This window comes from Vulpes vulpes, chromosome 5, assembly GCF_048418805.1.
Source record: "Vulpes vulpes isolate BD-2025 chromosome 5, VulVul3, whole genome shotgun sequence".
NCBI classification, from domain to species: domain Eukaryota; kingdom Metazoa; phylum Chordata; class Mammalia; order Carnivora; family Canidae; genus Vulpes; species Vulpes vulpes.
This window is the reverse complement of record NC_132784.1, coordinates 91618029-91633989: the sequence shown is the minus strand read 5'-3', so window position 1 is coordinate 91633989 and position 15961 is coordinate 91618029. Positions and strand designations below refer to the sequence as shown.

At 50.0% G+C, this 15961-nt stretch overlaps 1 protein-coding gene across 14 annotated transcripts in view; it reads right to left on the bottom strand.

Moving 5' to 3' along the window:
• Positions 1-15961, bottom strand: part of ATP2B4 (ATPase plasma membrane Ca2+ transporting 4) — a 97928-nt gene that overhangs the window by 34734 nt on the left and 47233 nt on the right. For 8 of the 14 annotated variants that reach the window (XM_025991466.2, XM_025991462.2, XM_025991468.2 and 5 more), the window contains 6 exons: positions 5681-5878; positions 4774-5031; positions 4184-4309; positions 3521-3646; positions 2365-2400; positions 657-818 (listed from right to left, as the gene is read on the bottom strand). In XM_025991466.2, coding sequence (XP_025847251.1) covers positions 657-818; positions 2365-2400; positions 3521-3646; positions 4184-4309; positions 4774-5031; positions 5681-5878 — 906 coding nt within the window. The remainder of the gene's footprint in view (positions 1-656; positions 819-2364; positions 2401-3520; positions 3647-4183; positions 4310-4773; positions 5032-5680; positions 5879-15961) is intronic. The other 6 variants (XM_025991467.2, XM_025991465.2, XM_072759274.1 and 3 more) reach the window with 1 other exon arrangement.

The window sequence follows — 15961 nt, the reverse complement described above, 5'->3', positions numbered from 1 at the left end:
TTAAACAGTGGGACCAGGTGGCCCCTTGGAAGAAATGTCCAGGGAAGGAGCGATCTTCCTTTTGTTTCTTCCTCCAACCCCCGTTCCTAGCACCCCCAAGAGAGGAGAATGTAGAGACAGGGGCTGGAGAAGCCACTTCCTCTCACCATACACAAGAGTGCCATTAGCAACCCCTCCTCTGGAAAAAGCCTCTCTAAATCATGATCTTCCTGTTTCTTCTAGTCCTTATTTTGAATGTACTGTGCTGTGCCAGCTAGGTGCTAGCGCCATGCTAGGGAATTACTGCTGGCAAACGGGAGCCTTCTCTACCCTTATGGAGCTTACGAGCCAATACAGGAAACAGGTGAGTGGTTGTTCAAGTCTTCCTTCTTGCTAAGGTAAATCTCCCCTGGGTGACAGTTCTTTATTACCCTTCTGTTTGGAGGGAAGGGGCCGTGGGGTCTTTAACCCTGGCACACAGGGGCACACTTCTCTCTGAAAAGACCCAGGGAGTGGCCAGAGGGTGGCAGAGAGAGGGGCATGGTCACCTAGGCTGCACCAGCCCCCTGGGAAGGTTCAGCTCTTTTCGCCAGCCCAGCTGGGAGAGAAGGCAGGCAGTCAAAGCGGCGAGGACCCAGCAGAGTAGCATGGATAGCAAGAGGCACTGCCCTACTCACCGGCTTTCCCAATCTGAACGGCCAAGCGTGTCAGCTTGCCCTGCAGCACCGACTTCTCCTTTTTGGGCAGCTTGGCCGCCTTTTTCTCCTTTTCCTCATTGTCGATCCCCTCCTGGCTGTTGAGTGGCTGGATTTCCAGGGCCACTCCATCCTGAGTCTTTGCTAGGGTGTGCACACAAATAGGACAGGTGAGTGGGCAGGGGGTATCACTGAGTAGCAGGCACGTGAGGACCCAAACTCTTCTGTCTCCTTCCTGGAATCCACCTGGGACCCCCAGCATCAGCTCCAACCACTCTCACCCCTGCCAGGCAAGGAGCATGCCTTCCACCCTCTACTAGGGCCTTTACAATGATATTCTGACAACTAGGGATGAAACGGGAGGTTATGGATTTCCTCTTCGGTGGCAGCTTCCTGGCACCACCTCAGAGCCCCAAGCCAGGTTTATTCCAGCAAGAGGATTAGTCATGCCACTAAGTGCTATTACCAACAGCCATCCTTCCTGGAATTCAGTGCTTAAAATAGTGAATCTTTGCTGCAGAAAGGGGCTGATGGGGAAGGCTGGTAGATGTTTCCAGAGCATAAGCGTCCTAGTCTGCTGTTAAAAAGTTCATCTCTCTCTCTCCCTATAGACTGGCAGGGAAGAAACAGTCCCCCAAACAGCATTTTTCAGTTCCTCCTTTTATATCAGTTGAATGACTGGGGAAGGAAATGCCCTCTCTCCCCTGTCTGATGAAGGTTGGGGAGGTACAGAGTGGGTAGGTAGAGGGTTGTCTTTTGAGGGAGAGGGAAGAAGCTGGTAGGAGGGGCCGTCTGGAATAAGAGGGATAAAGACAGACATATAAATCCACTTGGTTTTCAAAAGAAGAGTTAAAGAGACCTAAAATTAAAGACTTCTTTCTGTGGAGCCCTGGTTCTCCAATGTGATGACTTTATTCCTAAAGACTCCTATGACATGGGTACAAAGAAAAAAATCTCCAGTAGCTGTCTCAAGAGAGCAGTTCTCCCTGGTTCCCAGCCCCCTTCCAGCCTCATCCCTGCGGAGCTCGGCCCCTCTGGTTTGGGAAGGGCACTTCCTGAGATACTGTCTCTGTTGTCAGACTCACAAACAAGACAGAGACGGGATGAAGACACAGCCACCAAAAAAAGAAACACACACCAGATCGGGAGGAAGAAGACAGATGGTGAAAACAAAGAGGGGTGAGGAGAGGTACAGAGGATGGGCTCTGTCCGAGCACCCCAAGAAGACTAGCAGAGAAGGAATCCAGACCAGAAGAGGACACCGATGAGGAAGGTAGCAAGAGGAGGGTGCAGGGACTGCCCACCCCAACTCCCTCTACCGTCAGGACCCTGACATCTTCTAGGCCTGAAACGGGGTACCGTGGGTGTTTAAATCCGGCCTAGGGCAGTGAAGCAGGGAGTTCAGTGCCCCCTGGGGAAGAGCAGATCAATCCCACGCACTCCCCAAGAGAAATCTTGATGGGAGGGTCTGTGAGACAACAGCAGGGGGTGCTGTTGTGCTGTCATCCATGGGGATCAGGATCTGGAGACCACCCCTAAAATCTCTGCACCTTCCTCAGGATGAGGCATCTGGGCCCCAGCAGCAGATAACAGATTTATGGAGAGGAAAAGGGAGAAGGCAGATGGCCTGGAAAGGTCTGGTTTGAGTGTAGGCAGGTAGAGATGGTAAATGAGTGGGTGGAAAGGTTACCTTTGTTGCGATTTTCAGGGACTCCTTGTTTTTTACCTGTTTGAACAAGAAAGAAAAAAGTGGGGTGGAGACCCAAGGTGACTATTAAGAGATCAGGTTTCCAATCTGTTGGTCCTGCTCAGAGCCCAGAAGGGCCACAGCAAAGGGGTGGAGGGGCAGGGAAGGCAATGTAAAGGAAGTTCACGTCTCCACTCATGTCCATGCTTTCTAGGGGCTCTTGGACTCTTTGCGATGTGGACCAGACCAATTTATGCAAGTGAATGCACACCCGCACCTGAACTACTCTCTCCCAGAGCCCAGCCGCTGCTGGGAGGCTGCTCCTGGCTTGAGTCACATCACTTGGAGAAATGGGGTAGGGGTTAGAGAGTGAGAGGTTGGAACTGGTTCTACTTGATGGCAAAGGCCCTGAAAGGTATCTTTGTGTCAATTCTCCAGCACCAGGCCAGCTTCCTCTTTACTCATCTGCAGGTAGCCAGAAAAACCTATAGTCTAGTTCCCAAGGGAATGCGTCTTGTTTCCTTTTGATAAACTGCCCTCCACAATACAGCCTGAGATGGTTCTCCAGCCAAGTGAAAGAAATCCTTCTCTTCTCCAGGGAAAGAAGGAATGTTGAGGGAAAATATGCAGATCTCTCTTTAGGATCTTTTTCTTGTTCACCTTCCTTCCTTGTATTTCCTTCCTTCAGGGGCAAGTGAGTGGCCAAGACAGGACTAACTTTGGGGGTAGATATTGCCTCTGTGCTCCCACCTTCCTAGCTGTGTCTCTCTTCTACTGACCACCCACGCTTTCAGCAGTTTTCCTCAGCCTCAATGGTTTGCTTTGTCCCTCACGTTTGAGGAAGGAAGGGGCAAGGGTGGGGAGACTGCCCAGAAGGCTGCCAGGGCCAGCTCATTTGGGACAAGTTTTCCATCTCATGCCTTCACAACCCACTGACAGACACAGGAGTCGAGGCTAAAGGGGCGACCGGATTTAGTTTTCATCACAGCACCCTGGGGACCCAGGTGTGACATCTTTAGCTCTGCCAGAAGTTTGAGTATCTGCAGTCTTCATCTGGTAGATTCTTCCTACCAGGTCTTCCATCCAGGTCTGTTCCCTTGCTTCCTAGACTCCTCATGGGGATGGCAGGGGACAGAATCCCATCCCAAATACCCTTTACCTTTCTTCTTCTTCTCCTCCTCTTCTCCCTCATTGGCTCCCAAAAGGGTAAAGATGATTCCAGTCTGGGAGTTGATACCCACAGCGGTCACTACCATCCGGCCAGAACCTTCCATGACATGGGTCCCTATATGAGAAAGGAGAAGATGGAAGGAGTGTTGTGTTTTATTTTTTTATTTTTTTTAATTTTTTTTATTTTTTTATTTTTTTTGAGTGTTGTGTTTTATACATAGCCATGCTTTGGTGTGGAATACAAACTCAGGAAAAAAAAAACCGGTCCCTCTTCCTTCCTTCCCCATGGATAATGATATACCCAGTAAATAGCAGGGAAAGGAAGAGAGCTGGGCCCATTTAAAATAGACAAAGCAAACAGGGGGGTAAGGAGAAAAACGTGTCTAACTGCTTTAGGGTAAGGCTCTTTCCCCCACCTGCACCCCTAACCAGCAGAGCCCTTTCAAGGCCCATACAGCACGTGCTTTGTAGAGCACCTCTTTTAGGTTGCCTGATAACCTTGTATTCAACCCACTCACATGCTACTGCCCCAGATGAACTTAGGGGAAGGAGATGCGGCAGGGCCACTATGGAGTGCAAGGCCTGCAGCGGGTCTCTGTAGCCTGCTGTCTGGGGGAGGCAGAATGGGAGCCGCAGCAGCCAGAGGCCATACCTGAGAGCAGCATCGGGTCCCTTTCCAAGGACTTCTTGACATGATCTGATTCCCCCGTCAGAGAGCTCTCATCAATCTTGAGATCATTCCCCTGGATCAGGATCCCATCTGCAGGCAGCAGGTCACCTAGTGTGCAAGAGGGGAAGGGGCAACAGGGAAGGAGGGTAGGTGAGTGCCTGGCAGAAGGTAGGAATCATCCAGCTTCGTCTCAGGGCTGCTCCCACAGGCCCTACCTACAGGGCAATGGACCAGGGGGTACCTGGGGAGCCTGAAAGATACCTTCATCTCTGACAACCTGGGACAAGACTCCTCATAAACTCAAACAATGACTGATCCCTAAGCACCTCCCCGGGGCCTCAACATTATGTATCTTTCACCCTCTGACACACAGGGTACAAGTGTGACCTTCTTTGGGGAGAGTTGCTTCTTTCTTTGAATCCTTCTCAACAACTTCTTCAACTAACCTAGAAGCTAACACAATTTGAAGTCTTATCTTTCTGGGTCCTCAGCGACTCCCAGCACCCCCATGCCAAAGGACCTAGCACTCAAATACAGAAGGCGACATAGGTACAAGAAGCATGAGCTCTCACCGTATTTGATTTGGGCAATGTCACCCACCACGATCTCAGCCACAGGCAGCTGGATGATATGACCATTTCGGATCACGGCGAACTTCTGTTCCTTTTCAATGCGGTTCTGCAGCCCACGGAACTGCTTCTCCTTGCTCCAGTCATTGAAGGCAGTCACCAGCACCACAATGATCACGGAGAACAGGATGGCTGCCCCCTCAATCCAGCCAGCTTCCGCCTCTCCTTCATCTTCTGGGCTACTTACGGGTAGACCACACTCTAGCCCAGGGAAAGGACAGAAAGTAAGGGTCACCTGGGGGCTTTGATGAATACTAAATATGAGAGTAGTGCTTCTACAATCCCCCAGAGTGAAAAGTCAGGGAAAGAGAATACTAGAAAATACAACTCTTGGGCAGAGGAACTCTCCTCTGAGGATACTAGAGGCCAGCAGAGTCGGGCATCATGTCATCACCAATATAAGTATTTATGTTAGCCCGAAAGAAGTTCATGACTAAGTAGCACAGAGCATGTCAGTGCAAATGACTGGCCATACATACATACAGAACATATGATTCCCAACACAGCCAGGCCCCCTGCTCCACTGGGCTCTAGGTCACTGCCATTTCCCCATAATGCCAGATGATTGGTGGGGGGCACTTTGAGAAGCAGGTTTTGTTGGTTGGGGGAGGGTAGAGGACTTCTGATATTCTACATAAGGATTTGGTGGGAGAAGGGGATGAAGACCCTGGAATCAGGATGGGCTGGAAGTATGGCTTCTTAGCTACTTGTTGGTTTTCTTTGGAGAACCCACCCTGGAGAGTGGGGTAAACTTTTCAGCTACAACCTGTCAACCGTGAATACTAGTGCTTTCTGGTGGTGGTGGAAAGGACACAGATCAGAGTCATGCCGGGCTGTTCCAGACACTCACGTTTATTTTCTTCCCCTGGGGGGCGGTAGAAGGACAGAACGAGGGAGATGATGGCTGCGATCTCCAGGATGATGAGTGTGACATCTTGGAGGGCTTCCCACACTAGTTCTAAGAAGGTCTTGGGCTTTTTGGGGGGGATCAAGTTTTGTCCAAACACTTGCTTACGTTTCTCCAGGTCCGCAGGGTTCCCAGATAGACCTGAAAGGGAAATATGAGCGGGATGAGCAGGTAAGAAAAACCAGGGGAAGAAATGAATGATGGGAGAAGGCGGTCAAAGACTCCTTTAAACAAAGACTGCCTGCTTCCTGTTCTGTTCAGGCCCAGGATCCATGTAGGGTGACCAATCCCCCCAGTTTGCCCAGGGCTCAGAGGCTGCAAAATGTTTGGCCTCAAAATGGGCAAACTGGGACAACGTGATCACAAAGTGGCCACTCACTGCTCTTAGTCTCCAGGGTCAGCTACCCTGGATCTAAAAACACATCACCACCTCCTCGCGAGGACCCTGCAGGCTCCAGCTCTAAGGACATAAACATCCCAGTGGTTCCTAGGGCCGACTGAGCTTTTCTCTCTTATCAACATGTATCTGCTGGTGATGATTTCAAAGCACAGTTAGCTGCCATCCACTGGCTTACCCACAAAGGCCTGCGAGAAGAAAGCTCTCTGCTCAAGATCAGGTTCGGAGGCTCAGAGACAGAGCCCAAGCAGGTGTCCTGATTCTAAGTTCCAGGGGCTTCAGGAGATCAACAGTGGGGGCTCTCAGACTCTAACCCTGTGTGGCCACTCAAAGCACGCATTCCCTCCGTTTTGCTCACCTGCCCGCACACAGACACAGCTCACCCCAGAGATGTACTGTGTACTTAGAGAAGTACTACTTAGACTAAGTCAGGGACTAAGAGAAGCACTATTATTTGTGTGGAGGAAACAGAGGACAAAGAGGTGAAGCCACTAAGTCAGTACACAGGCCTTGGTGACCAGCCTGCTCCCCGTAAACATATGTACTGCATGGGTGGGCGCACACATTCCAGGTACATCCTTGGAGAGGAGAGAACCAGGCAGACTTAGTCCTGGGGCCTTCTATCTGTGCCCCTCTGCCGCGCTGTATGAGGAGGGAGAGCCTAAAACTTCACCTAACGCCAGTTGGCATTTATACACAGTGGCAAATGAGCCCTGGTTTTGGCACTTGAGGCTGCTGGCTGCGCTGTTCAATAGGTTCCCACCCATAGGTGGGGCGGTACAACCTCTGTCTTGGAAAAAGGTCATAGCAGAGCAGAGTGAGAATCAGCGGATGGGGACACGCCACAAAGCTTCACACAGAGCATGAGGGAAAGGGGATGCCCAGGCAGCAGCCAGGAGGACAGGAAGGTACTGAGGCCAGAGGCTGTCTGCGCACTTGGGGCCACATGGGGAGCCATTCCACGGGCGGGGATCGGGGTACAAGCCTCTCCTCCCCATCTCCACTCCGCAGGATCTGAGAGTGGTATCTTACATGGCAAGAGGAAAGATTTGGGTCAAACCTAAGGAAGACATCTGGACAGAAAAAGACTTTGAAAATAGGAAAATACATACCCGAAAGGGGTACTGCTTGCAGGGTCTGAGATGGCCTCCATTTCTCCACCCAAAAAACAAAACCATTAGGGGAGGTACTCCAGACACTCACCTGTCTGGGAGGGTAGACACAGGGTCCTGCATGGAGGGAAAGTATGTGTGGGGTGAACTGGCACTTGCACCTGTGGAGTTGGGGAGTAGAGACCACTTTCACCTGCCAGTGCTTAGAAGAGGGAAAACAGGGAAGATAGTCAGGGGAGTGGTGCCCATGTTCTTATCCAGGGCCTTCTGCCTCCTGGTGCCCAGGTGCACCACCCTGGCCTCTGGCTCAGTGGCACAGCCAACCTCTGTGGGGGAGTGGGTTTGGCCAAAGCACTAGAAGCAAACTGGGCTGCTTCTCAGAGGCTCTCTGCTTCCACCACTCTGGGTAGTCAGGTTCCCAGTGGGAAGGGCAAGCTAGGGCCTGGGAAAGGAGTGTTTCTGGGCAGGGCATCTTGACCCCCAGGCAGGCAGAGGCAGAGCAGCTAGGGGATCCTGGCTGGTTCTTTCTCCCCGAGGACCTGAGGGAGCGAGGCTGTGACAGTTTGGGACTGCTGTACTGGACAGCCAGGTTGGCTGCAGGGAAATAGGAGCTCCGATCATTTGTTCATCTCCCTGGGACATTTCTCAAGGAAGCAGTGAGGAGATGCCATTCTCCTCCCCCCCGCCCTCCCCAATAAGGTGAGTAAGTGACTACGAGGGCAAAGCAGATAGCAGCTATTAGAGATCATCTTTAAGGGACCTCCTGAGAGCCCAACAGAGGCCAAAACAAGAGCAGCAACAATGAAGGTCAGGCTAAGAGCCCCCATCTGAGGTCATCCTGCCCTCTCTGGTCTCAGATTAATACCCTGTGATCTCTCTCTCTCTCCCGCTCTATCCATTCAGCCCTCACATCCTGGCAGCTTTATCTTCAAAGTATACCCAAGGTCCACTTGCTTCTCACTTTCCACTGCCACCATCCTGGGCTGAGCTGGCACTATCTCTTGCCTGGGTAATGACAACTGTCCTCTAACTGGTGACCTTGCTCCTACCCTTGCTATCCTGTGCCCAGTCTCCTCCCAACACAGTCACTGGAATGATCTTTTTCAAACTCAGTTAACCCCTACCAGTCATCAGCTCAGGATCCTCTGGTGGCTTTTACTTGCAGTGAAACCAGGCACCAAGGGACACCGGGGTGGCTCAGCGGTTTAGTGTCTGCCTTTGGCTCAGGGTGTGATCCTGGGGTCCTGGGATCGAGTCCTGCATTGAGCTCCCTGCATGGAGCCTGCTTCTCCCTCTGCCTGTGTCTCTGCCTCTCTCTCTGTGTCTCTCATGAATAAATAAATAAAATCTTAAAAATAAAAAACAAAAAAAAAAAACTGGTCACCAAAGCCTTCGTGATGACCCGTAAAGCCCCTTGAGAGCCCCCCGCCTCCTGTCCTGTAACTCCTACTGTGTGCTCTTGTTCCCTGTGCCCAGTGAGCCTTCCTGCCATTTCCTTGAATGCATGAGACAAGCTTCTATTCCAGGGCCCCGCACGGGCTCTTTGCTTGCTCAGCTTGTTTCACTAGCTAGGGCTTATTCTCTTATCTTCTTGGGGTCTCTGAACATATATCACCTTCTCACTGAGGCCGACCCTGGCCATCCTATCTAATATCATGGCTTCTCTGCTCCAGGATTATCAATCCCCTTATCCTGTGTAACTAGTCCTCTCCAGACGTCTTCTCCCTAATACATTATATGACGCGTTCATTTATTGTGTCTGTCTATCCTTCTCCACAAGGGCAGGATTTTTGTCTCTGTTCTTTAGGTGTACAGCAGTGCCTGGCACATAGTACGCATACAAATCTGTTGAATGAACTGAATGAATGAGTAATAAATCAGGTTGCTAACATTTAAGTGATAACTATGTGCCAGATGCTTTAGCAGGCACATTCGTGTCTTCTCATTCAGACACTGTAAAACCCTATGTGGCAGCTACTGTTAACCCCATTTTACATACAAGCAGACTAAGGCCCTGAGAGGTTATGTAACCACTTGGTTAGTATGCAGCAGAGTCTACACCACTCCCCAGGAAGCAGCTGGATGCCAACCTACACGTGGAGAGGGCTGGGGTGTGGAAGCAGCTACACTCTGCTGAGGCTTCATTCCAGGGGACTAACTGGTCCCTGTTTGCCTGGGGTTTGCCTGGGACTTCCTGGGTTTGGGCACTGAAGCTCCTGCCTCCTGGAAACCGTAACCCCCCATGTGCCAGGCAAACAGGATGGCTGATCACCCTGCTTCCTTCGTGACAGAGCGACCCATATGCTGCTTTCTTCTGCGCCTCTGAGCAAGTTAGCCCTGTTCCCACTGTTCACAACTGGGCTGAATTGAATTAGTTCTGTCTTTTTTCCAGTGCTTAGAGATGGTGACGCCAGGTCCATCGGAGTCCAGCCTATGGATCTTATACTCGAGAAAAGGTCCATGATGGCCTTTTTTTGGACCCGAGCAAACCAAGCAAGACCCATTAAGGAAAACAAAGAAGCTCAGGCCTTGCTCTTGCCTAGACACGAACCTGCTCTCAGAGTCACACACTTACTTCGTTTTTGCCTCTTTCTCTTATCTGTCTGTTCCACCTTAAGTGACCCTAAGCTCTCACAGTGGCTACCTTAGGACTGGCAGGTGGCTGTCCCAGTTCCCAGCAGGGTACCTGGGGGCAGGGAGGGCCTGCAGTGGCTGTCAGCATAGTAGTCTTGGGAATCCTCCTCTGACATGTGGCCGGACACAGGAAAGCCATGCCAGACTGGGAGCTCAGCCAATCCCCAATTTTGGGCTTTTCATTCCATTCTTCCTGCCCTCAGAGGCTCCCAGACCCTGCTCTCTGTAGCAGTAATTTCACATAAATACTTGTCTAGCCAAAGAGAGAGTATTAGTCCCTGATCTCTGCACTTGCTTCTCAAATACACAACTTCCTGGAGAGGGAAAGGAATACTTGGCAGGGAGAGAATGCTGGAAACACAGGAAAAGGATTTCCCTTAGAAATACATTTTTTTTTTAAATGAGAGGAATCTTTGTCCCCAAGAACATGAGAGAAAAAGCCCCACCCAAATCAGGAGTACTTTTGGCCCTAAGAACCAGACCGAACACATGAGCTGGGAGAGGCGGCGAGAATGTCAGGCTGTGAAGTCATCGCCCCCACCCCATGCTGGGGAGTTACACGGCCCCTGCCCAGGCTGGCAGGAGATGGAAAAGCAGCAGTGGAAAATCTATGTCTGCTGGGAGCCTGTACAGGGAACCAGGGCTTGGGAGGAGAGGCTGTAGCACAGCCCTCAGTGGCCTGGCTCCAGCAGGGAAGGGCCAGGGCCAGCCTCCCTAGGACGCCAAGGACTGTCGGCAGAGGACTCCTTATGAGAACCAGCTCAGCCCCAGAAAGGGTGGGGCTAGGTTAGACATCACGAGGGACTTCCCAGCTGTCTGAGTTATGGTGCTTTGTCAAAGAGACAGCAGAATCTTCTCCCATACAGAGAGCACAAGGGAGAGGTTTCTCTGGATTATTTCGAAGGCAGTCCTCCTTGGTATGAGAACGGATATCAGAACACATTTCAGGTCCAAAAAAAGAATACTTGTCAGGTCCTACCGTAAAAGCCTTGGGTTGGGGGCTAAGGGTAAGAGGAGCTTAAAAACAATGCAGGGACCACAGGCTTTAACCAAATGCCACCTCTTGAGGAGGCAGAGCACTTTCCCTATGTCCCCCTCTCCAGCTTAACACCACTAACAGCTGGGAGATGTGCTCTCCCTCTGCTGGACTTCCAGCCCCTGGAGATAAAGCCATCTCCCCAGAGTCACAGCAAGAGGATGCCTGACTGAGGGAAGAATGGTCTTTTCGTCATTCTCGGTTCAGAAAATCCAACAGCTCCGGCAGGGGATGTCTCTCTCTGTCTGGCCCTCTGCTCTATGCCTTTTCTGACCACTCCAAAGCTGGCACAGAGAAAGCAAGCTCCCTCATCTGCCCTCCGCAGCCCTCTGCTTGGCCACTTGCTCCTACACTGTGCGTGTGCTTCCCTCCAGTGTCATGCTCCCTGGTGCTCACACCTTGGAGCTAAATAAAAAGAGCAAAAGCCCTACTTCCAAGGGTAGACGAAACATCTGCCTCAGCCAAGGAGGGAGTGCTATCTTCCTCCCCACCTCTAGCTGATGTTTGATGCAAGGCAACAAGAAAATTCAAAAACACAAGGGAACTTGCAAGAGTTTCTGCTGAGCTCCCAAAGGGATGTGGCACAAAGGATTCCTGGCCTGGTGCAAGGGGAGAGAGCAGACCAGGGAGGGGCCCAGGAAGACTTATCCCCTCTCCCCATCAAGCCTTCTCTGTGTACTGCCTGGCAGCATTATGCCAGCTTGCCCAGGAGCCCAGCTCTGGGCAAGGAGGCTGGAATAGAATTCGCAGAGCCTGGGGTTGGGCTGGGAAGAGAAGACCCAGAGCTGTCACACACTGTTGGCCTCATTCAGCCCTGGGCACAGAACTCAAGTCAGACAGGGAACTCCCAGGATGCAACATGGAATTCCCTGCAGGGGGAGGAGGAATGGAGGGGGGCACTTTCACTCTCCTCTTTCTCCATCACTGACCCTCCTCCTTCCAGCTGTTGATGCTGCTTCCCGTGGTTTGGTGGAGGCCTTTCCCACCCCTCTATAAAGTATCAAGTATTTCTTTTATGAAGCTACTGGACTTGCCTCAAATATTCACATTGCAGCGTAGCTGCCTCCTGGCTGTTTGAGCTGGTCTGCCCACCTGCACCCTTTCACTTCCCTCCAAGATATTCTTCTGGCTTGATTCTCTCTCACATCTTAGAGTAGTGCTAATAGATCTGCCCAAAGCATGATGGGCAGAGTGCCCCAGACTGTTGATCTCTGCAGCCATGCCCACATACACTGCTTTTAGGGAGTTGGGGCAAGAGTTCAAGATGATGGTTACAGGGCAGAGGGCTGGAGGAAAGAGAAGGATTTCACGTGGATTCTGAAATTGACAAGCTCTTCAATACAGATATTCTAAAACACACTACATGCTCTAAAGATAGAAGAAAATGTCAAAGAATCCAGTTGCCTTCTTCCTCTCACATCCCTCCCATCCCATATTCACTTGCCTGGTTTTTTACTACCCCCCCAACACTAACATTCTCTAAAGCTATGGTCTCTAAGTAGAGCGCATGCATCCATCTGCTGGAGTGTGGGAGAAATACCAGAACTTTTTATATTACTTCATCCACTTTATTTTATTTTTTAAAATACTTTTTAAAAAAGATTTTACTTATTTATTTGACAGAGAAAGCAAGCACAAGCAGGGGGAGCAGCAGAGGGAGAGGGAGAAGCAGGTTCCTCACTGAGCAGAGAGCCCGACGTGTGGCTTGATCCCAGGACCCTGGGATTATGACCTGAAGCCAAAAGCAGATACTTAACCAACTGAGCCACCCAGGTGCCCCTAAAATACTTTTTAAAAAGATTTATTTATTTGAGAGAGACAGTGAGAGAGAAAGAGCACAAGCAGGAGGAGGGGCAGAGGGAGAGGGAGAAGTAGGTTCCCCACTGAGACGGGAACCCAATGCAGGGCTCCATCCCAGGACTCTGGGATCCTGACCTGAACTGCAGGCAGATACTTAACTGACTGAGCCACCCAGCTGCCTTATGTCATCCACTTTAATTTCTTGCCTATATTACTGTGTAAACAATACTAGTGTTGGAAGCACTAATAGCAATGCTGTAGTGTTGTGGGTAAACATTTATTATTCATTACTGGGGCTACGTGTTCAATTTTTTGCAGATCGAAAATGTTACTGGAAATTTCAGTCTGCCACATGGAGGAAGGGCCCATCCCTGTGTGTCCCAGCTTGTAGAAAAATGGACAATGCTTGGTAGAACATGCCACTGACCTCAAAAGGCTTGGGAACAGGAATGCAAGAGATCATCAGGTGGCAGGAACTATTACCCTAAATCCTACAATTAATGAACCAGGATTGTAATTTGGGCTGGATTGTCTTTTTTTTGGGGGGGGGGGCTGGATTGTCTTAAAGCAGATTCTTTCACCTCCTGCTTGTAAAAAGAATCTCAGCTCCCCAAACTTAGTGGCTGCTCAGTAATTGTGCAAGGCAAAGATGCTTGCACCTTATGTCTGGGACATTCAGTGAGTGGTAGCAATCACCATAGAGCATGGCCAGGCCAGAGTTTCCCCAGGCAATCAGATGTACAGGAGTCCATATTCACCTTCTAAGTCCCTTCCTGTTCCCTGCAGTCCCTTTGGCTTAAGAGCCCATTTTGTATGCTTCCATCACACTCAGCTCTTCCCCACCACAGCACTGTGACAGTATTTCTGAAACTGCCTTAGTTACTGTATCCTCTTGTCAACTCTAAGGAAGGAGGAACTGTGCCTGTTGTAAATACTGTGGTGTCCCCAGTACCTGATGGATGTTAAATGTGTGTTGAAATGTGGCTGCAAAGGAACTGGAAGCCCTCTGTATACTTGTGAGGCCCTCAGCTCTGCAGAGGAGAAAAGAAGTCACAGGGTACAGAGAGAAGTGAAATAGAAATTCCCACCACCATTCTTCTTGATCCAAATCCATAGAAATTGTCTACAGCTTTCTGAGAGAAGCCCACAGGCAATGATTTATTGTCAAGTCAGGGCTCTCCTTGTCTGCCCTTTCTGGCCTGGGCCCAGACCTTCCTCCAAATTGCTGGCCTAGCTCCTCCTCAGAAGACATCATTCTTCCTCCTAAAAAGGGAAGCAGAGCTGAGGACCAATGTGGAAAAAGTTCTACGGAGAAAGAATTCATACAACCTTCTCCCTAGACCAAAGAATCTCATTGGGATTGTCTCTTCTTACTAGACACAAAGACTGAGACTCAGGAAAATATCTTTTCTTCCCCCTAAGCCACAGTGATTCCTATTCCAGAGTCACAAAGCTTTCTCCTGTTCACCGAACTACCACAGAAAGCCACTGGAAAGGTAAAAGCCTATCCTCCAGGGGGTATCATCCAAACACTCTTCTCTCTGGGGATTGGAGAGATAGGTTGTTGGGGGCTGGGGGGGGGGTGATGGAGAGGAGAAAGAATAGATAATAGAAGGAAGTGGAATGAAGAAAGAAGCAAGCCAACTAAGAAACTTCCATTGATGTGAAATGCTCAGATTTTCCCTACATAAAACCTAGGCCATGTCGCTCTCTCACTCGGGAGCTACAGCCTCAGCCCTGCCTCTCTGCTTTTGTTTGACAGAGCCATGAAGCCTGAGGCCTTTAGTTGCTGAGATGTTAGCTTGTATCCTCTTTCACGGCTCTCCCATCCCATCTAGTTTCCCTAACTTTCCTTCCGTTTTTTTACACACACACTCAGCCTTGTGTCTGGTTGTGAATGAATGCTGTGGAAGCTGAACACCTCCCAGTAGCCTTGCATCTAGTCAGCTCTCGGCCACTGGGGCAACTGCTCTGGCTCCAACCAGCCACGTGTACTCAGGGAACATAAGCCATCATTACATTAATATTAGCAGTGGGTCACATTTAGACATTTTATCAGGCACTGAATTATAAAACAAACTTTTAAAATCATCTCTCCTTCTGAGATTCTCTGTGTTGCTGCTCTAGGGTAAGAGGCAGGAGAGCATTCATGGACTCAGTCAGAAAACATGATCTAGGGGTGTCTCGGTGGCTCAGTGGTTGAGCATCTGCCTTTGGCTCAGGCCATGATCCTGGGGTCCTGGGATCTAGTCCTGCATCAGGTTTCCTGCAGGGAGTCTGCTTCTCCCTCTGCCTATGTCTCTGCCTCTCTCTCTGTGTCTCTCATGAATAAATAAATAAATAAAATCGAAAGAAAGAAAGAAAGAAAGAAAGAAAGATCTATTCCATCATGTTTACTTCACCTAAGAAGTTAAGTGAGTCATTCAAGCCTTTGGGTCTGGAAGGGGGCTTGGGGGATGAGCAGAATTAAATCTCACCTGCCTCTACAATTGTGTAAATCTAGAATAATAAAACCACATTAGGGTCATAAATATTATAAACTCCAAGTTCCATAAGGCCCCTTAGTAGCTATGGTTTAAAACAGTCTACCAAATCTACACAAAAGATGCTGTCAACCCAGCAGAGAATAAAAGGGAAGGGTCATATTCTAGGAACCCATCTCCCCAGTCTTACTTCACCAAGTTTCCAATCGACAGAATTCAAGCACCAGGTGAATTTCTTTCTTTCTTCTTCTAAATACCGTGGTGTTCAAGTCTGCAGGGGCCTCCCACGGGTGACAAAACTATGCTAGGCTGTCAGGCACCTCAGTGTGGTCTTCAGTGAACGGGCTGGCTTTTTATAGCATCTGCTCAACGAGGGACCGGGATAGTGATGCTCTTTTCTCAGCCTGCCCCACTAAACAGCTCAGCATCACCTCTGCCTGTGGAGAGACTTCCGTGTCATAGCTCCTCTGTGTGTCCTTTTCTATGCCTTTATTCCTCTTACACACGAGGAGGTAACTGTTGGCACTGGGGAATAAATATTATCCATGGAAAAGCTGTTTTCAGACACCCTGCCTCCCTAGCTCCAGGAGTAGCCCTGTGATAAGTCTTATACTGAAACAAGTCAGGATACAGATTTGTGATCTAAGGAAGCAGGGGGATGGCAGCAGACAATGGCACCAATGGTAGGGGTAGGGGTGCTGGGGTTCAGGCACAGCCAGGGTCTGCAGCAGCAGAGGCACCTGCCATCAGAAGGTGTGGCTT